The 23,006-nt window shown below is 44.3% G+C and overlaps 1 protein-coding gene across 2 annotated transcripts in view; it reads left to right on the top strand.

Annotated features, from left to right (window-relative positions):
* The first annotated feature begins 242 nt into the window (after window positions 1-242).
* Window positions 243-23,006, top strand: part of ccdc85al (coiled-coil domain containing 85A, like) — a 25,741-nt gene continuing 2,977 nt past the window's right edge. For both annotated transcript variants that reach the window (XM_041838904.2, XM_041838903.2), the window contains exons 1-2: window positions 243-998; window positions 2,179-3,349. In XM_041838904.2, the coding sequence (XP_041694838.2) occupies window positions 762-998; window positions 2,179-3,349 (1,408 nt within the window). In that variant the 5' untranslated portion in view covers window positions 243-761. The remainder of the gene's footprint in view (window positions 999-2,178; window positions 3,350-23,006) is intronic.

Here is a 23,006-nt window from a genome sequence, read left to right as displayed (position 1 = left end):
GGAAATGAAGTCCTGAATGTATTATAGGCCTATAATAAAGATGACGAAATGCTGTAGCCCATGGCTTTTGATCTGTAGATGGCGCTGGGTACCAAAGCATCCCCATCACTCCCGCATCATTTGATGGAGTCACTTGGATGGCGAGAGAGAGCGAGAGAGAGAGAGAGAGAGAGAGAGAGAGAGAGAGAGAGAGAGAGAGAGAGAGAGAGAGAGAGAGAGAGAGAGAGAGAGAGAGAGAGAGAGAGAGAGAGGAGGTTCGTCTAGTCGCTGCAGTCACGCTCTCTCCCTCTTTTCCAGTGCAGTTCACTTGCCTGGCGATCCTGCAGCGGTTCCTCCTCCCCTATGTATTAAACTGTGCAGCTACAAGAGGCGGGGAGATGCGCATCAGCAACCCGCTACCCGACGAAGCTCTCTCCACTTCAGGACGGAAGAGACTAAATGTGGATGCTTTCAGGTGCAAACTTGCATGAACTAAAAAATAGTCCATGCCGGGGTTTGGGGATGTTAGATACCTGCACGTAGCCTTTTCTAGGGCTATATTTCACTGTTGGACTAAGGAGTCGGTGGCGTCCTCAGCTGTTGCATTTGGGGGCTGAAGTGTTCGGAGCAACAGAGAGAGGTCAGGCAACTATGCGATTTGATTTCGAACGGTAATTCCGGATCAGTTTGCCACGGATGCGAGCGGAGGTTGACTGTCAGTTCCCTCTGAGTTGTATTTCAAGCCTGTTGTCGCCGGTATTCCCGACAACGGAACCGTAGCGATGGAGAAAGCTAGTCAGCCACAGCTTTCACTGTCCATAACAAAGAGTGAAAGTCCAGCGGAAGACATCTCAAATATACCAGAGGAGGACCTTCTCAAGTGGACCAAAGAGGATTTGGTGCGGCGGCTCCGGCGGTCTGAAGCCGATAAAATGAGCGTGATACTGGACCACAGCAATCTGATCCGCGAGGTCAATCGCAGCCTCCAGCTGCACTTGAACGAGATCAGAGGGCTGAAGGTGAGGAATGGGCGCGCGCGGCATTTCTAAAAATATGATATCATAGTTAACAGTGGGGAGGCCGCGCTGGCGCATCTGAGCGCGCACAGCATGAGAGGGGGTTCGGGGTTGAGCTGGAGCTTTCTTTAAAGTGCGCCGCTGTCCACATGATGAAATGGAAGCAGGATGTATATAAGTTAATTTCATTTTACAAGATCTTTCTCCCTCTCCGTGTGCATGTATCTGTGAGCGTGCATATGCCTACTTTTGTGTGCATCCATCATCTTCCATCAGAAAGCATAGTGAGAAGGCATCTGGGCTGAATGTCAAGCATCATCATTCTTCTACTTTCTCTCTCACTCACCTTTTGTCTTTAGTCATCATCCCCATTGCAAAAGCTTTGGTGTGTAGGCCTATGGCACATCCTTGGTGCTTGCTCTTGGAATATCTTCAACAAATTCTACTAGGCTACAAGAGTAAACCTATTTAACCCAGAATACTCATTAAACTCCCCAAATATATGTATTATCTCTTCCAAATCTTATTTGGTGCAGTGTAACTAACAAGAATAATCCTGGCATAATCTTATTGTTTCTCCCAGCTACATAAACTTGATTTAACATCCACCTCCAATACTCGGAGCTTCATTAAAATGAGATAGGAGAGACTGAGATGAAGCACAAGGGGATTGAGGAAGGATCCTTGGCTGCTTCAGAGAGCAGACCCAAAAGCCCAGACCGAAGCACCATGGTACCTAATTAAACTACATGTGCTGGAGGGTCTGAGGGGTATGTTATTATGGATAATTAGAGGAGTTGGAGAACCTTGGGCAAAGATGCCATCATGTTTCAAATGAGAGAGAGAGAGAGGTATGTTCTGGCCTGGTGCTTTGCTTGCCCTCCCTCCTTGGCGCCCTCTCTCAGCTCACTCACGGCCTATTTGCCCTCTACCACTCCTACATCCAAAAGGTTCACATCCATATTTATGTGATACAGAGGTTTATGAGCAGCTGAAGGGGTCAGTTATTTGACTCTTCTTTGACTGACATGATATTAAAACGAGGTTCCCTCGAATAAGAGATTTCTACCTCAGTAGGACCTAGATAAGAGTGAATGAATTAAATAGCACTAATAAAAACTTCTCACCTCTCTTTCTCCACTCCACTCCACTCCTCTCCTCTCATCCCCTCTCCTCTCCTCAGGACATCAACCAGAAACTACAGGAGGACAACCGGGAGCTGAGGGACCTGTGTTGCTTCCTGGATGACGACCGTCAGAAGGGCAAGCGGGTGTCCAGGGAGTGGCAGCGACTGGGGCGCTACAGTGCCTCCATCATGAGGAAGGAGGTGACGTTGTACCTTCAGAAGCTCAAGGAGCTGGAGGTGCGGCAGGACGAGGTGGTCCGGGAAAACCTGGAACTCAAAGAACTCTGTTTGTTACTCGACGAGGAGAAAGCTGGAGGAGGAGGAGGAGGAGGTGGTGGAGGGGTGGGGGTTGGTGGAGGAGGAGGAGGGGGAGGTTGTGGGGTGGGGGTGGTAGGAGGGTGTAGGAATTCTATCGATAGCCAGAGTAGTTTGTTGCTGGTCCCCGGGACAGGGTTGTTGATGAGGGACGTGGGGGATGGGAGTAGTACGTCTAGCGCAGGGAGCGCCGACAGCTCCGATCACCCCCACCACAAGCAGCTCCACCTGGCTACACACGCCGGTGGCCTCGGGGGCGGTGGAACTGGGAGCCCGGAGAATCTCCAAAAACCCCGGGGTGGCAGTGTGAGTGGAGAACGTGAGATCCCCTCGAGCCCTGAACCTCCTCACCCCCAGGGCAGGCACCGTAGCACCAGCCTGGAGTATCCGTACGCCATGCCCCAGCCCTGCCGGCCCCGCTGCGGCTCCATCTCCGTGCCCGACCACACCCACAGCGGCCGCTCCATGCGGGGGCTCAGCCCCGAGAAGTATGGCCGCAACCTGGGGCGCCGGAGCCCCGAGTCCCAGCACCCATCCACCAAGCACCACTACCTCCACGGCTCCGACCTGCTTCTCTCCCAGAAACAGCAGCACCTCCTGGGGTCGGGTCAGGGCGGCAGCGCCGGGGAGCTCTACCAGAGGCACCACAGGGGGAGCATCGGGGGCAGTAGCTGCTGTGGAAGCCCCGAGCCCAGACAGGCACATCTAGGGTTGGGGACGCCCGAGCTCCAGCAGCACCATGAGAAGGGGTGTGTGATGTCGGCCGGGGGCAGTCCAGAGACTCACAGGCACCAGTATAGTGTGAGTCCGGACCACATGAAGTTCGGCAGCCCTGGGAGAGAGGTACTGAAGAGACCGGCCACCGCTGAAGAGCTGTCACCGCATCACAGGAGCATCTACAACGGCATGAACGGTAGGTGTTATAAGACTGTTATAAGACTGTTATAGAGAGGGAGGCGTGTGTATAAGGTTACAGGCACACCGGTTTTTGTCAAGAACTGCAACGCTGCTGGGTTTTTCACTCTCAACAGTTGTCTGTGTGTATCAAGAATTGTCCACCCCCCATCGGACATCCAGCCAACTTGACATAACTGTGAGAAGCATTGGAGTCAACATGGGCCAGCATCCCTGTGGAATGCTTTCGACACCCCGACAAATTGAGGCTGTTCTGAGGGCAAAAGGGGGGCATGCAACTCAATATTAGGAAGGTGTTCCTAATGTTTGGTATGCTCAGTGTACATTTCTACACTGTATGCACACATCACATATACCTGTGCAGACAGTCAATACCAAAGACATCTCCATTTTTAATTAGCTATGTGGCTCATAAAAGTAATAAAAAACAATATTTTCTCAAAGAAATAGAGAGACAGAGAAAAAGAAAGAGATGGAGAGATGTAGTAAACTGATGTAATTAAATTGGAAAAACTGACATGACTTCAAACCTAGAACTCCCCGTTGCTGTGATTAGAATCCATTAGATTTTTATAACCATATCTGTGGAGATATTGGGTGGGAATTGAAGATTGCTGGGAAAAGAGGCTTGATATGAATGAGGTTGAATGAAGCTTGGATGTTTCTAATGGAATCCCAGGCGGCTCCAAATCAACTGCACTTAAAGGCACACTGAGGTGTAGGGTAGTAAGACGTCCAAGTAATAAGTCATTCCCCTAACTTCCCCTTCCACCTCCTTTACCGCCCCCACTTCAATTATTCCACTAGCATACTTCCTCGTTCTGCCAAGTCTGCGGTGGTTTCCACCCATCTCATTGGGAGATCAGCAGGGCTTAGGGTGTCAGGGAGATTGGGAGAATATCAAAGTACCCCCTTGGCTGGTGTTTGAATACCCCACGGTGGCTGATGATGATTTCTCTAGCTGAGGTAAAAGTGCTGAGTGGCTTTGCTTGGCACAGAGAGAGAGAGGGAGAGAGGGAGGAAGAGGACAGAGAGGGGTAGCGAGAGAGACAGAGAGAGAGAAAGAGAGTGAGAGAGAGAGAGAGAGAGAGAGAGAGAGAGAAGCCACAGGACATTTTCCTCAAGGTGAAATATTTGCCTTACTTTGCAAAATAGAGGAAATCACTTAGAACCGTAGCATACGTACAATCTACATTTTAGTACAACTAACCACTGCAGTAGTAGTAGTAGTAGTAGCAGTAGTAGTAGTTGTAGTAGTAGTAGTAGTGGTGGTGGTAGTAGTAGTAGTAGTTGTAGTAGCAGTAGTAGTAGTAGTAGTAGTAGTCAGTAGTGTAGTAGTAGTAGCAGTAGTAGTAGTTGTAGTAGTAGTAGTAGTGGTGGTGGTAGTAGTAGTAGTAGTTGTAGTAGCAGTAGTAGTAGTAGTAGTAGTAGTAGCAGGAATAGTAGCAGCAGTAATAATAGTAGTAGTAGTAGTAGTAGCAGCAGTAGTAGTAGTAGTAGTAGCAGGAGTAGTAGCAGCAGTAATAGTAGTAGTAGTAGTAGTAGTAGTAGTAGTAGTAGTAGTAGCAGTAGTAGTAGTAGTAGTAGTAGTAGCAGCAGTAGTAGTAGTAGTAGCAGTAGTAGTAGTAGTAGCAGTATTAGTAGCAGCAACAGTAATAGTAGTAGTAGTATTAGTAGTAGTAGTAGTAGTAGTAGTAGTAGTAGTGGTAGTAGTAGTATTGTACACCACAGGAGGTTGGTGGCACCTTAATTGGGGAGGATGGGCTCGTGGTAATGGCGGGAGCGGAATTGGTGGAATGGTATCAATTTTCTCCGTTCCAGCCATTATTATGAGCCGTCCTCCCCTCAGCAGCTTCCACTGCTGTACACATCCCCCACTGGTTTTGAACTCTCATTTGTCTTACTTTGTAATGTGGAGCAAGAACATAGAACCATACTGTCTAGATTAGATTACTACTACTTCCCCAATAGGCGTTTTAGGCAGGCTAGCTAATAGTAGTGTAGAACGTTCTCTACTCATTTTGAATCCTCCATGGATTTTGAAGGATTAGGTTAAAAGCACAACTTTGAATTGGATTATGTGTATGTGTAGCTGACTGCAGTTGGACACTCAGTAGGACAGTAGGCACTGTGTGTGTGTCTGTGTTTGTGTCTGTGTGTGTGTGTGTGTGAATAGATGCAGCGGCTATGTACAGAATATTGCCACCACCAGTCTTAGTGACATCCAGCGAGCGTCCAGTCATTTGTCACTGTCTGTCCCCAGGTCACACCCTGAGGGCCACAGTATAACCACTGACTTGATGGCCACAGTATACCCACTAACCCGAGGGCTACAGTATACCCACTGACCTGAGGGCCACAGTATACCCACTAACCCGAGGGCTACAGTATACCCACTGACATGAGGGCCACAGTATACCCACTAACCCGAGGGCTACAGTATACCCACTGACATGAGGGCCACAGTATACCCACTGACCCGAGGGCCACGGTATACCCACTGACCTGAGGGCCACAGTATACCAACTGACCTGAGGGCCACAGTATACCCACTGACCTGAGGGGCACATTATACCCACTGACCTGAGGGCCACAGTAAACCCACTGACCTGAGGGCCACAGTATACCCATTGTTCTGAGGGCCACAGTATATCCACTGACCTGAGGGCCACAGTATACCCACTGACCTGAGGGCCACAGTATACCCACTGACCCGAGGGCCACAATATACCCACTGATCTGAGGGCCACAGTATACCCACTGACTTGAGGGCCACAGTGACTCCTATATAATAACTTCTGTTTCTGTACATAATTTATATCACTGCTTGTCTTCTGTACGTCATGGAGACTTTACCATAGTCAAACAATCAAGAGTTTTGTGTTGCTCCTGAGGGACAGTCATTTACTACGTCACCTCTTCTCTTCATAATGAACAGTAGCCTAGGCTGTATATTCCACATTCAGGAAAGGAAATGTATTTTGTATTATTTTAGCTGCAGTGGTCTGACAATGTCACGATGGTAACTCTGAAACTCAAACCTGAGGTGGTCTATGACTAGGACCTCCTGACCATGTGATCTGATCAGGACACACTCTGGGCCTGGTTATAAACTATAACTAAGATCTCTTGTGTTTTTACGCAGGATGACGTTTATTTCCCCTTAGATAGGCCAGCTGCAAAGTCAATATTGGCTATATTGTAAAAAGTTATGAAAACAAAAATGTGATTTTTGGTTAGGGTTAGGCATTAGGGTTAGCAGTGTGGTTAAGGTTAGGGTTAAGGTTAGGGTTAGGTGACTTTGTGGCTGTGCTAGCTAGTGACCACTCTGCAGAGCTGCCTCCAGAACAAGATTCATGACGAAAAACGCTAACCTGCTGTTTTTACGGTGCTCTTTAAATGTCACTCACGATATTACCTCTGAAACCGATTTGTAATGGAAGGCTATTTGAAACACATTTGTTACAACACTACAAAGGATGGATTGGAAAAGTCTAGATTGTAACGGCTGGCTTTAGAGATACTAGAGGATTGGGAGCAGTGTTGGAGCCTCAATATGTTCATGTCCATGTACGTCAGTCTCTTCCTGCTGCCAAAAAACACCAGAACAAACCTTTTTGGAGGGGGGAATTAATTGTGTGTACGTGTTAATGTGTGTGTGTTCTGTGACGATGTTGTATACTCCAGCCTGAGTGTGTGTGTGTGTGTTTTTTGTGACGATTGAGTGGTGTACTCCAGACTGCCTCGTCGCCATGGGATTATCCTCTAAGCGGTTTCCACAACATTATTTCATTTTTTAAAAGTGTGTGTGTGTGTGCGTGTCCGTCCACCGCTGCCTCTGTCCACACACTTACGCATGTGCATGGGCAAACACACACACCCGCACACACACACACACACACACACACACACACACACACACACACACACACACACACACACACACACACACACACACACACACACACACACACACACACACACACACACACACACACACACACACACACACACACACCCATGCACATACACACACACCCATGCACACACACACACACACACACACACACACACACACACACACCCATGCACACACACACACACACACACCACACACATGCACACACACACACACCATGCACATACACATCCACACCCATGCACGCACGCACACACACACACACACACACACACACACACACACACACACACACACACACACACACACACACACACACACACACACACACACACACACACACACACACACACACACACACACACACACACACACACACACACACACACACACACACACACACACACACACACACCTTACAACAAGCCAGCCGGCCATGCAAACAAACAGTGAAAGTCTAAGTGCAATCCCATTTAAATTCTGGAATCTGGGCTGGGTGAAAACAGGCGTTGACCTAGACAGCTCTTTTAATGCTCTCATCTGTTGTTGCTTCTTTTAGGACGTTGTCTAAATCACAGCCAGCCGCTGTGTGTGTGTGTGTGTGTGTGTGTGTTTACAGTGTCAACAAAATAAATCCCCACAAAAAACATGCAGGCTCTTACTACTGCCTGGTAAAATGAGATTGATGCCCCAACCTTCTTTTTATTTGTGTGGCAGAGTAAAAAGCATGTTGCCATGTGAGGAGAACTCACTTAGGTAGCTACAAATAATCTGGTATTTGCTCCTGAAGTCAAAAATGATGAAACGGAAGTCACTAGGGCCATACTAATAACATGAGGTTGTCACAACGTTGTCACATGGTAGTGTCATTATAAACAACCTTCTCACAACCTATTTGCAACGTTGTGACAACGTCATGTGTTAGTAGGGTTGAATATTATTGATAGATCAGAGCATTGGAATGATAATTCAATTCAATGATATAGTAGATATATTTCTCCAGGGTTGTATTCGTTACGCACAAAACTGAAGAAAATGGGGTGAAACAGGGACGGACTACCTGAACTTGTCCAATAGGAAGCTTGTTTTAGTTTTCTGTTGCAAAACCTTTTGCTACGGTGTGCCCTAATGAATTATGACCCTGATGTAGCCTACCATCAGACCAATCAGACAGAATTCAGACAGGCTTCTCAACAGCTTCTACCCCCAAGCCATAAGACTCCTGAACAGCTAATCATGGCTACCCGGACTATTTGCACCCCCACCCCATCTTTTTACGCTGCTGCTATTCTGTTAATTGTTTATGCATAGTCACTTTAACTCTACCCACATGTACATATTACCTCAACTACCTCAACTAGCCGGTGCCCCCGCACATTGACTCTGCACCGGTACCCCCCTGTATATAGCCTTCCTAATGTTATTTTTTTAAAACTTCTGCTCTTTTTTTCTCAACACTTTTTTGTTGTTGTTGTTTTATTTTACTTTTTTATTAAGAAATAAATGCATTGTTGTGTAAGGGCTGTAAGTAAGCATTTCACTGTAATGTCTACACCTGTTGTATTCGGCGCATGTGGCAAATAAAACTTGATTTGATTTGATGTGAATGACTTTGCAGTATCACATTCAGTATGTGGATTGACAGTCAGCATAGTCTAGTGCTGGTGGGACTTCTCCATCCATTTAAGGACAGAGAAGTCTGCAGCTTAATCGTGTTTTCTGCCTTGGTAATCACATGTTCTGGATATTGGCTTAAGCTGCTCAGATGATCAGGAGAGAAAGGCTGTGGGAGAAAAGGGTTACAGTGGATGCATCCCAAATAGCACCCTCTTCCCTATATAGTGCACAATGGGCCCTGAGTAATGCACTACGTAGGAAATAGGGTGCCATTTGGGACTCAGACAGTGCGTGAAGCCTTATGCCCTTGTGCTACGTCACTCTAGCTCCCCCCCCTACCCCCTAGTGCTAATGGTAGATTGGTAATGCAGACTGTCTGGCAGTAGTCACAGAGGGACAGAGTTTCATAGGTTGGGTGGAGGTTCCTGACAATACTCTGTAGGTGTGAAAAGCGTTTTGACTTCTCTGGGTTACTCTGCCTCTCTTTCTTGATACCTGTCTCTCACCCACTTCCCCCCTCCCTCTCTCTTTCCCTTACCCTGTCTCCCCTCTCTCTCTCTCTCTCTCTCTCTCCCTCCTCCCTCCCTCCCGTGCAGAGGGGAAGCCTGTGGTTCAGCAGCCTTGCACTCTCTCTCTCCCTCCCTCTCTGTGACCTTGGGATATACTCCCCTTTGACTTGAGCTCTAAATATAGCAGCAGACCAATACCTCCCTTCCTGTTTACCCCCGATACCTCCCTTCCTGTTTACCCCCAATACCTCCCTTCCTGTTTACCCCCCGATACCTTTCCCCTGCATTCATACACAAACACACATTTTAGTCATTTAGCAGACGCTCTGATCCAGAGCGACTTACAGGAGCAATTATAGGGTTAACTGCCTTGCTCAAGGGCACATCAACAGATATTTCACCTACTGGCCCAACGCTCTTAACCGCTAGACTACCTGCCGCCCTCACACACACACACATACACGCACACACATCTGTGCACACACACACACATTCCAGAAATAAACTAATTTCAACGTCCCAGCTGGCTGTCAATCATTGTGGAATGCTGAATTGTCTCTCTGAAATCAATTGATGATCTATTTTTCCTGTGATATTACGTTCTCTAGAGTATTGCTTTATTTATGGATGCTCTTATTGTATTTTGGGGGTCCAAGGTGAGCTTCCACTTTATTGAAAAGGTAGATAGTACTGACTGGCTGATGGAATCTATGTTTTTGTGCATATTGAGACAACTGTTGTCTATTTTACAATCTGTATAATAGACTGTATTGGTTGTAGAGAAAGCATTCATTAGAATCATGTCCTATTGCTGCCCTAGAAGGTCTATAGCTCTTTAGACTCTTCAGATGTAGGCCTAGTGCAGTGACAGAACAATTACTGTAGTCTGGGCTCTGATGTTCGCTCTGTGTGTGTGTGTGTGTGTGTGTGTGTGTGCTCCTTTCTCTCTAGTCTCCACTGTCAGTCTGTCAGGGAAAAGTACCAGGATGTTTCTCTCTCTTCCTAATTGGTTGAGGAGTAGCACCATCACAAAGCCTTGTTTCAGAAGACACACACACACACACAGAATGTGTTGCCACAGCAAATGAAGAGTGGATTAGAGAGAAAGAGAGCGTGTTGTCACTCTTCCTCTCTCTTCTTCTTCCTCGCAAGTCTGCCAAAAGATGTCACGCTCACAAGTTACGTTCATGTGAAGGAAACTTAATAGTTGACAGTTTAAGCTACAGAAAATCCAACATTTTGTCACTGATTCTGTGTTTGGAAATATGGGAGTATTAGGCAGGCATTTCTCACATGGATTAGTATAATCAAAAAGTATTAGAGGTTCTTAACACACTCTTACCTTACCTCTTGCACCTCTGAGATGTAGCTATTTAACAGAGCTGGTTTGGAACCATGCACACTGGTGTGCTGAGTAACCTTGCCTAATACCTGAAGACTCAGAGGGCTAACATCAGAGGACTAACATAGTCTCGTGGTACCTAGGAGACCCGGGTTTGAATTCCGGTCAGTCTTTAATTTTATATTTGTTTGTGTTCACGTCTAGGACACATGACCTTATAACAACAATCATCGTACCTTCGGAGCACCCATAATAGCAAGAGTGTTATTAAACATTTTGTTGAAATCCCTCATTACCTTAATGTCTGCTCCCATTGGACAACTGTGTGTGTGTTTAATACAGAGATGTTTAGCAGATTACTATTAAGTATACCGATGTTGCAACAAAGAAAAACTATCTTTGGTGTCTTTCTCACAGATAAACGGTTTCCATTTTATTTTGGCACTTCAGTGTGAAATTGTAGTTAAACTATATTGAAGAGAAAGTCCAGATATCGTGATCTTTGCAGATTAAAACCCGGCATTTTTTAGGGACCAATAGTTAAAGGCCTCAACTGTCACCTTTACACCCCTGCCCTGTGGTCAGTATCCTGACCATGTCAGTGGTGGAAGGAACCAACTCAATGCATTTGCTCCCATGGCCTCATCCCAAGCCCCTGAGATATGTGACAACTGTTCCAGAGTCAGGCCTGGGCAATCTCATTCCAGTGACTGTCAGTGTCCTCCCGTGGTCTTCTCTCTCCCCCGGTGTGGCATGCCAATGAGAGATGGACCAGTGGGCCGAGACAAATCCGATCTAAACCTAACCCCTGGCAGACATGACAAAGAGGGGGGAGAGAGGATGGAGGTAAGGAGAGAGGGGAGATATAGGCAGCAATGCCAGGGGAGAAATTACCTGGGGGACCTCAATGTGATCTACTGGAGGAATATTTCTATTTTTTCGTCATTTGAGGACCTGGAGGTGACCTTGACTTGATGTTTTAGAGAAAGTAGTTTTTGTCATTTCTGGTAGATGGATTCAATTCAAAGCAGTTAAATTCATACGATCTTGAACATTGCTCATCTTGGACATTATTATCAGGTTGTGACAGTTTGTGTCATTCCTGGTGGGCAAGAAGTAGTTGAATTAATGTCAACCTGAACGTCGTCCGTCTTGGAAGAGATGTTCACAATGAGTATCTGAACTCATCTTGCTTTCACATTCTCTGTTGCAAGCCAACTGGCTTCCGCTGCTGTTAACAAAGCTATCTTGACTAGCATCTATTTACAGTGTGTTATCTAACAGTTTGATCAATGATCAAGAGACACCTCCAGAGTTCTATTGTCTCCAGTAACAACATCTATCTGGTCGCACCAGAGTCAGATACCATCTATCACAACGTAACAGGGACGGGAAGAGAGATAACATATCATTAAAGGTACAGTCTGGGATCTGGGAATCAGTTCATCATTTCAATTCAGGGCTGCCATTTATTTATTTATTTATTTATTATCCCAGAATGTAGCTTTAACATTATTATACATTTTTATCACACCCCCTCAATGTAGTTGTGAGTTTCTAAGCTTTTCAGTGCCAGGGGCATTCATTATCTGTTTGTTATAATGCTTTCTATGTTTCAGACAGGATGTTATGTATGTGCTCATCCTTTGATCGGGATGGATCTGTGATGTGTCTGAGCCATATGCCTGTAAGCATAATAATTCTGTAAAATTTCACCAGAAAATTGATAATCACATTTTTTACTTAAACTTGACATCCATGTAATGATTGGCATCAAGGTCATACGCCTGTGTTTGATATCTCCTGATTTCATGTCTGGAGCAGTAGAATAATGTCTCCTTCTCTGTACTGTAGAGACATTTCTTCCTCTTGATAGAACACCATTACCGAGCTGCAGCTTGCAGATAATAGCTACTGTATCTCATTACCCGCCATTGCTAGAGCCCAACTCGCTCATGTTCTTTCCTCCGCACGGTTACAGCAAAATAACATTTAATTACGGTAGTGGTCTTGGCTCGAAGAGGAACTTTCGCTGCAGGTGAAACATGTAATTGCGAGCGTTTCTTGCTTGACTTTTAGTCAAGAAAATGCTGGCATGACTTCTGAGGCTCTGATTGGTCTGTCTTTTCAAAGGGAGGACAGGGATACATACCTTAATGCTGAGGTTGAGGGATTTGCTGCTGTGCTGTTGTTAAATTGCCGTTTGTCAAGAAGTGTGTGTGTGCACATGCATGTTTGTGTCTTTGTCTGTCTATGTGTGTTGAACTGGCATTTATCAAGAGTACTCCCTAGTTGAGTTGTGCAATACCCCTCATGCCTCTTCTCCCAGTGCTGAGATAGGAGTGTTAATATCACCCTGGCTGTACAGTGTTAGAAGAGCCCTCGTTCATCACAGTGAGAATGAGATGCTATGGGAAAGATAGAGACGAGGTGCTATATGAGAAAGACATAGATGTTATATTGGAAGGAGATATCTGGTGTATCTACTAATGGTACAGAAGTTGTTGTTATGACATCATCACCACGTCTGTCTGCATTGTGTTCATCAGAATAATGTTTTTTATTTTTTATTTTTATGAAGTGTTTTCTGTCTTTAAAGCATTTCTTTGGTAGATTACACAAGACTGCCCCTTTACACCCCAGCTTTAGACTATTGCTGCGATTTCCTATTATTCTCATATAAAATAGAACAAAAGCTTTAGATTGAAGGGAAACACAGTGATGCAACAACTACTAAAGAACTGCATGAGACAGAGTTGGCCAAATAAGCAAGTGTAAACAATTTATCTCCTCAGGAAGTGGATAACCAAGGTATTGAGTTGAGACTGTGTGTGTGTGTGAGTGCGTGCGCACGTGCCAGTATGTGTGTGTGTATGTGTGTGCACGACTTATGGAGAGAAACTCATTACATTTAGACCCTGGGCACTAGAAGAAGCAGTGGTGGAGTGGTGCATTGTGGGATGCTTGGAAGCTAACGTTGGGGTAACATTGTCGTCAACAGTGGGGAGAGGTTGCCAATAACGTGGCCCAGCCCTTGTTTATAATTTATCACCAAGGAGAGGTTACCGTGGGCTACTGTGCTTGTCTCCGAAACTAGGACAACAGCAATTTATCTTACAAATGTACGCTTCAATATTTAATTTGCCTTTTGAGAGTCATTTCCAAAACATGCCTCTGTACAACTAAGAAGGAAGTGACCATTTTTGAATACAGGGTCGTATTCATTAAGGCACGCAACGGAAACATTTTGTAACAAAAAACAAAAATGAGCATTTCTTATTGGATTCTTAATGAGCGTTCTTAATGAGCATTACTGTATAAGTCCAAGCAGACCCTCCCTGTGTTAGTCTGTTTTCGTCCGTTTGGTGCCTAATGAATACAACCCCGAGTGACCATGAAGTGACCATCTTTGAATACAGAGGGTTATAGCCTATACTAAGACATGAAAGGAGGCAACAGATTAGCACAGTTAGTTGATGCTGAGACAGTAACACAGCTACCTTGACATCTGTGAGCTCCCTCTGACGCCCGACACTCAGTTCTATTTTTAACTATTGAATTTAGTCCGCATAAATTAGAGGTTCTTCTCCACTCGAGTGGAGTGGAGGATCTCGGCAGATTTACCAGGCGTGAAGGAATACTGTTTACTGTGTGTGTTCTTTCCCTTAGAAGAAGCAGTGTGTGGAGTGGTGCATTGTGGGATGCTCGGAGGTTAACGTTGGGGTAACATTGTCGTCAACAGTGGGGAGAGGTTGCCAATAACGTGGCCCCTCCCTTGTTTATAATTTATCACCAAGGAGAGGTTACCATGGGCTACTCTGTGTGTGTGTGTGTGTGTGTGTGTGTGTGTGTGTGTGTGTGTGCGTCTATCTCAGTCTGTGTCTCTTGATTGGAGTCAGTGATAAAGTAAACACACACACACACACACACAGCCCCAGGCATGGTCAACCACAGGGCACTAATTAGCCTGCTCCACTCTAGTGAGTTCCACGCTCCAATCACCCACAGTCAAGCTTCCACAGCCCAGACTGTGTGTGTGTGTGTGTGTGTACAGCCAGACTACTGAGTCCTGGGCTTAGCAGCAGACAGCTGACAGGTCCTATGGAATTCATTATCAGCTCCCCGTCACACAATTGAACTGTGCTACGGCATAAAATAACATATTTACTGTATGCTGTAACACAATACAGTATCATATACGTTACATACAGAACAGTAGATGTCATGTTTAGCATTCAGCCCTCCAGCTATGCAATGTACTGTAACTATACTTCATCCTATGAGTACTAACCTGAAACAACACATAACACCACTGCTGCAGAGAGAGAGAGAGAGAGAGGAGAGAGACAGAGAATAGACAGAGAGAGAGAAGAGAGACAAAGAGGAGAGAGCGAGAGAGAGAGGAGAGACAGAGAGGAGAGAGAGAGAGACAGAGAGGAGAGAGAGACAGACAGAGAGGAGAGAGAGAGGGCTGGATTGCTACTCCACAACGTTATGTGAAGGAGATAATTCTAGTTTCCTGGAATCACTCTCTCGTTCTCATCTGCATATGTAACACATTTGGATGCCCTGAACAATATATACAGTACCCTACAGTACAGTACATAGATGCAGTGCGTGAGTGCATAGTTGCAGATGCATTTCTCCTGTACAATGCCCCAAGGCATCAGTGCTCTTTTTCAGCTTTCCCTGGCAATGTAGCTGTACAGTTCATCTACTGTAAAGGTTACATTATAACCTATATTCAGCATAGTGACGCTGTAGTGACGTTTTAGTTATAGTAGATGTTTAGCAGTTGGTAGAGCATGGTGCTTGTAACGCCAGGGTAGCGGGTTCGATTCCCGGGACCACACATCCGTAAAATGCATGCATGCGTGACTGTAAGTCGCTTTGGATAAAACGTCTGCTAAATGGCATATATTATTATGTATTATACGTATGTAACTGTGTCTGCCTAAAGGGCAGACTGACTGACTTACTGACAGACAGACTGACAGACTGACCGCTAGCTAAGCGGAAGGTCACTGATCTACAGTGCATCTCAACATGCCTTTCTCTCAGCCGCCCCCTAAATAATTAATAAAGCAGATTTTTAGGAGATCTGAGGGACTGGGCTCGGAAATGACCTTGCATTGATCTGGTTCATTTGTTTATTTGGATCCCCATTAGCTTTTGCAGAAGCAGCAGCTACTCTCCTGGGGTCCACAAAGAAACGCAAAACATGACAAGTAACAAAACACTGAAACACTGATTTAAAATACAATGATATACAAACAATACAACAACAAAAATAATACAATCAATACAAGTAAACAATAATGTGTGTGTTAGAGTGTGTCTGTGTGTGTGCGTTTGTTTGTGTATGTGTGTCCCCTCACAGTCCCCACCGTTCCATCAATCAATCAATCAAATGTATTTATAAAGCCCTTTTTACATCAGCAGATGTCACAAAGTGCTGTACAGAAACCCAGCCTAAAACCCCAAACATCAAGCAATGCAGTTGTAGAAGCACGGTGGCTAGGAAAAACTCCCTAGAAAGGCAGAAACCAAGGAAGAAACCTAGAGAGGAACCAGGCTCTGAGGGGTGGCCAGTCCCCTTCTGGCTGTGCCGGGTGGGGGATTATAACAGTACATGGCCATTAAGACCAGATATTTCACCAAGATGTTCAAACGTTCACAGATGACCTGCAGGGTCAAATAATAATCACAGTGGTTGTACACTCTAAAAAGTAAAGGTTCCTGGAGGATCCTTTAGGGGTTCTTCAAATTGAAACTATGGGGGAACCCCTATAAGTTATTCGAATAACTCTTTAAAAGGGTTCTTCAAAGAACCCCTTTCAATGGATCCTCAAATAACCTTTTGAATAACCTTTTAGGGTTAATTTATGAATACTCCCCCCTCCCCTATTATTATTATTAGTAGTAGTAATACGCTTAACAATAACAACAATAACACAATATTTTAGATGTCAGTATTTATTAGGATTTTAGTGGTAAAGCAGAATAAAAAAATCCAAATATAAGGTAAACTCCCAGCAGAGCCCCAAGTTCAATGGGTATATCCTCTGGCATGTTGATGTTGATGTTAATGTGTTGATGTTCTCCGTATCCATAGCCAGAATTTTGCAGTGCATGGTGATCAAACAGGTTTCCTGTTATATTCATCAGAGGTGTAAGGAGGGTGAAGTCCTTGGCTTTTGTGGTAAATGTGGATGAATAAAACTCTTTTGATAATGGTTTTCATACACATACCTTGTCCATAATGTAGATGCCTATGGGATTTTTCTTGAAGAGGTAAGGGAGGAGGATTGTACATGTGATCTGCATAACATACCAATACAAATTGACATACCCTTGTTAGCCTCCTCGTCTGTAAACCTGCAGACACAGACACAAAAGTGAGCAGTTCAGTCATCTGCACCCAATACAGCTAGCATTCAACATATTCTTATAGCCTACATATTCTTACCTCTTTGTTGATTGATATCCATTGAATTGCATCCATTTTCTGTTTTAGAAAGATTTGCACAAATATGAAAAGATAGATGGTATCATCATAAAACAATATCAATTTAGATCATACAAGGGACAAACCTTACCTTAAATTATGGAGATCTTTACTTTTTTCAGTTAAGTGCCTGCACCTGCTGTCCTTTCAAATTCAAATCCAAATGTTTCAGTTGGGCAGTTAGGTTCCTGCAAGAACCCCCACCAACTAATGAGGTTCCTCGATGAACCCCACCTTCTATGGGGTTCTTGGAAGAACCTTTTGGAGGCAATTTTCAGTGCCAAGAACCTTAAGGTTCTTCGAAGAACTTTGAGGATCTTAGAAGAACCCTTGTTGAACCCCTACATTTTAGAGTGTAGAGGTTGCAACAGGTCAGTACATCAGGAGTAAATGTCACTTAGGTTTTCATAGCTGGGCATTTAGAGGTTGAAATAGCAGGTGCGGTAGAGAGAGTGAGTTGAAAACAGCAGGTCTGGGACAAGGTAGCACATCCGGTGAACAGGTCAGGGTTCCATAGCCGCAGGCAGAAGAGTTGAAACTGGAGCAGCAGCACAACCAGGTGGACTGGGGAGAGCCAGGAGTCATCAGGCCAGGTAGTCCTGAGGCATGGTCCTAGGGCTCAGATCCTCCGGAAGGTGGGGGAGAGAGGGAGAGAGAGAGAATTAGAGGGAGCATACTTAAATTCACACAGGACACCGGATAAGACAGGAGAATAACACCAGATATAACAGACTGACCCTAGCCCCCCGGCACAGAGACTATTGCAGCATAGATACTGGAGGCTGAGACGGGGGGGGTCGGGAGACACTGTGGCCCCGTCCGACGATACCCCCGGACAGGGCCAACCAGGCAGGATATAACCCCACCCACTTTGCCAAAGCACAGCCCCCAGACCACCAGAGGGATATCAACATACCACCAACCTACTACCCTGAGACAAGGCTGAGTATAGCCCACGAAGATCTCCTCCACTGCACGAGCCCCATGAGATGTTGTTTAACCACTACAAGTCTAAGCCGTTGGGGGGGTGGGGTGGGGGGGGGGGGGGTTTAACCTATTTTTTGGGTAGGCACAAAACTACCTCCATACTTCCATTAATTATTTTAAACCGGTATCGGTTACCTTCAGACAAGTCCCGTTACACTTGTGGGGGACGGAGAGCAAAACGGAGAACACCATCGTGTTCGTGAGAATCGGTTTCGGATGCTGCAAACATAAGTTGGTACATCGACGGTATTGACTTCAGATGAGTCCCGTGACACGTGTGGGGTGTCGTAGAGCAAAATGGACGCTACAGACGTATTCGTGAGAAGACTGATTTTTCGGGATGTCTCATGTTCTGACAAACACAGCTGTAGCTCGGTCACCTTCCACCGCAAATGCAGAAGGCCGCCATAGGCGGATGCGGTGAATTGAGCCCATGCAAAAATGATATCTCTAGCTTAAACTGATGGATTTTGATGGGGATTTTTTAAATTATGTTACTTAGATTGACACACCGATGAATGTTATTTGATTATGCAGACAATCTGGAATTTTCGTCACAGTAATATTTCTCATGAAAACTAGAAGACAAGCAGTTAATCTCTCGTCCACCCTCAACCAGGAAAGACTGGCATGCATGTTGTTGATGTTAGTTCTGTGTGTGCCGTTAAGGGCAAGGCTTGCTGCTTTGTTTTGAGCCAGCTGCAGCTTTGCTAGGTCTTTCTTTGCTGCACTTGACCATATTACCGGAAAGTAATCAAGATGGGACAAGACCAGAGCCTTAACAACTACAGAACATCTTTCAATAAGATCTCCAAAACAACTTTGTCAATATGACTTGACCATGATAATTGACCATCCAATGTTATACCTAGGAGTTTAGCTTCCTCAACTTGCTCAGTGGTCACACCCTTTATACACAACTCCAGTTGAGGTTTAGGTCTTAGAGAATGTTTTGAACCAAATACAATGCTTTTAGTTTTAGATGTATTTAAGACCAGTTTATTATGAATCACCCATTCTGATAAGGACTGTAACTCCTTATTTAGAATTTCAGTGAGCTCACTTGCTTTGGGTGCTGACGTATAGAGTGTGGAATCATCCGCATACATAGTCATTCTAGCTTTGTGTAAGACAAGTGGCAAATCATTGTAAAAATAAAGAAGCAACTGCCCTGACGGACACCGCACTGTACATATCTGATGTTGGAGAAGCTTCCATTGAAGAACAATCACTGGGTTCTATTGGATAAATAACTCTCCAACCATGTGATGGCTGGTGATGTAAAGGGCTTACCAAGTTTATTTCTTCAATAACAATTTATGATCAATAACATCAAACGCTACACTGAAATCTAACAATACAGCTCCAACTATCATCTTAATATCCATTTATTTGAACCAATCAACTGTCATCTGAGTCAGTGCAGTACAAGTTGAGTGCCCTTCTCTAAATGCATGCTGAACGTCTGTAGTTAACTTTTTCTCTGAAAAATAGCATTGTATTTGGTCAAACACAATTCTCTCCATCAGTTTACTAAACCGATTGGGTGGCTGTTAAAGCCAGCATATTTTCAGGCAGTGCAATTACTTTAGCTTCCTTCCACGCCTGTGGACTCACACACTCATTTAGGCTTTGGTTAAAGATATAGCAAATAGGGGTGTCAATACAGTCTGCTACCATTCTCAATAGTTTCCCTTCAAGGTTGTCTATACCTGGTGGCTTATCATTATTGATGGATAACAACCGTTTTTCCACCTCTCCCACACTAACTTGACCAATTCAAAACAGTAATCCTTCTCTTTCATTATTATATATTGTATACAAAAATATGATGGTTCACTGTTCAATGTTGTCATTTCACTTCTGAGTTTTTCCACTTTACTAGTGAAGTAGTCATTGAAATGCTTGGCAATATCGGAAGGTTTTGTTATAAATGACCCATCAACTTCAATGAACGATGAAGATTAATTTGGTTTTCTGCCCATGATATCGCTTAAGGTACGCCAAAGTCTTTTTCCATTGTGTTTTATGTCATTTGGTAATTTAATTTCTTCTTCTTTATTTAAGTTTAGTCACAACATTTCTCAATTGACATTATGTCAACCAATCTGCTGAGCAGCCTGACTTGTTTGCTGCCCTCTTTTGCATAATTTGTTCGTACCAGTCTGGAGAGAGAGAGAGGATCAAAGGGGCCCACATGAAAGGGTTGATGTGTTTTCTGGTTTGATTTAGACATAAATGAAATCTTGATGACACATTTTAATGATACACAGGTAGTTTGCAGCCAAACGTAGGATTGGTCAATCTATAAATGTGATAACTTCCTGGAGTTCCAAAACATTGAGGGACAGTTTTCTAAACACAGATGAAGCATAAATTAAAAAAACACTTGTCAAATAGTGTAATTCAATGCTTTTTAGTCAAGGACTATAGGCTTAATCTGGGTCTGGGAACTGTTCAATGTTGTCATTTCACTTCTGAGTTTTTCCACTTTACTAGTGAAGTAGTCATTGAAATGCTTGGCAATATCGGACGGTTTTGTTATAAATGACCCATCAACTTCAATGAACGATGAAGATGAATTTGGTTTTCTGCCCATGATATCGCTTAAGGTACGCCAAAGTCTTTTTCCATTGTGTTTTATGTCATTTGGTAATTTTATTTCTTCTTCTTTATTTAAGTTTAGTCACAACATTTCTCAATTGACATTATGTCAACCAATCTGCTGAGCAGCCTGACTTGTTTGCTGCCTCTTTTGCATAATTTGTTCGTACCAGTGTGGAGAGAGAGAGAGGATCAAAGGGGCCCACATGAAAGGGTTGATGTGTTTTCTGGTTTGATTTAGACATAAATGAAATCTTGATGACACATTTTAATGATACACAGGTAGTTTGCAGCCAAACGTAGGATTGGTCAATCTATAAATGTGATAACTTCCTGGAGTTCCAAAACATTGAGGGACAGTTTTCTAAACACAGATGAAGCATAAATTAAAAAAACACTTGTCAAATAGTGTAATTCAATGCTTTTTAGTCAAGGACTATAGGCTTAATCTGGGTCTGGGAAACTAGCCCTGTCCTGAGCGTCAAAAGTTTTTCCTTACAAAGAAGGTCACATTGGCTATTGCTAATTCGGTCTTACAATAGGGTGTTTTGCCTGTTCTCTCTGTACTTTAGAAGAAAGATCAGTTATATAAAGTTATAATTAGTCTTAGTCCTGAGCTGCATAGAAAGTGTTAGATCCGGAACCGTGATGTATTAGTGGGAACAGATTTTCTGCAGAGCAAATCACACAAATCTTTTTGAGGAAAGGAAATTAAGAGCCGTTCCGCTGAGCACGGAGGTGAAACTCTGGGAAAGTTAAGCTCCACATTATTCTTGAACAATCACATCAACTATACTTTCTGTGGCCCTAAATCCCATTCCGGTTAGCGGTGTAACGCCCAACTCCCTGAATATGCTCTGAGGAACTGTTCCACACTTTACAGTTCCACTCAGGTTTGAATATTGTTCCAATGTCATTGTGAATATTGAGCGAGTGATTCTATCAGTTCGTGATCAGTTTAATCCATTCCATAAATTCTAGTCAGTTCATACTTGAATGGGTCTCAGCATGGTGTTAGTATCAGTACAGTTGATGTCAAACGTTATCCAAAACATTACATCATCATCCTATAATAATCTAATATATTAATATGCCATTTAGCTTACAGTCACGTGTGCATACATTTTTACGTATGGGTTGTCCCGGGGATCGAACCCACTACTCTGGCATTACAAGCGCCATGCTCTACCAATTGAGCTACAGAGGACCACAAGCCCATGATTAAAACCATAAGATCACATGACCTGCGTCGGATTCCTGACCTTGAGATTGGTTAATCCGTTTAAGGCTAATTGTTCCCACTCTCCTCCACATTAAGCTGTCAGCTTAGAAATAGAATGACCCACCTATCACAGAACATGATGTCATCTGCAATCTGCCTCCCCTCCCTCACCTTTCTAATGTCACTATTAGCATCTGCTGTCAGCTGCTTATACACTTATAATGGAGTGTGTATGTGTGTCTATGTCTGTGTGTGTGTGTGTGTGTGTGTGTGTGGTCTAACCTTCTCTTCATTCATAACGCCCCGAGCCTCCTTAGTCGTGAAATCAATTTCATTCCACACACACTGACCTCCAAAACTTTAAAGGAGTTTTCATACATGATCTCTATCCTCACACACACACACAAACACATGCACACACGCACATGCACACACAGACAGACACACACACATTCAGTTTTCGCTATTCCCCTCCTCCCATAGATCAATTGAGAGAAAGGTGTGTGTGTGTGTGTGTGTGTGTGTGTGTGTGTGTGTGTCACGCGCCTTTGATGGTGATGTGTAGACTAGCGTAATGAAGGCTTACAGAGGAATTTTTCGTAGAAGTCCACGGTCACAAGATCTTATGAATAGTTAATAGGCAATAGAAACCAGACCAGCCCAGAGAGCTGGGAGAGAAAATGGGCTGCAAACATTATTATAGTCACATGGGGAGGACAACAGTGGAGGAGAGGAAGAGAGAGAGAGAGAGAGAGAGAGAGAGAGAGAGAGAGAGAGAGAGAGAGAGAGAGAGAGAGAGAGAGAGAGAGAGAGAGAGAGAGAGAGAGAGAGAGAGAGAGAGAGAGAGAGAGAGAGAGAGAGAGAGAGAGAGATTGAGAAAGAGAGGAGAGAAAGAGCGAGAGAGAGAAAATAAAAGAAAGAAAGAGAACAAGAATGATAGTTCTGTA

This window comes from Coregonus clupeaformis, chromosome 20 (assembly GCF_020615455.1).
Source record: "Coregonus clupeaformis isolate EN_2021a chromosome 20, ASM2061545v1, whole genome shotgun sequence".
Classification (NCBI taxonomy): Eukaryota; Metazoa; Chordata; class Actinopteri; order Salmoniformes; family Salmonidae; genus Coregonus; species Coregonus clupeaformis.
This window is presented reverse-complemented; position numbering and strand designations above follow the sequence as displayed.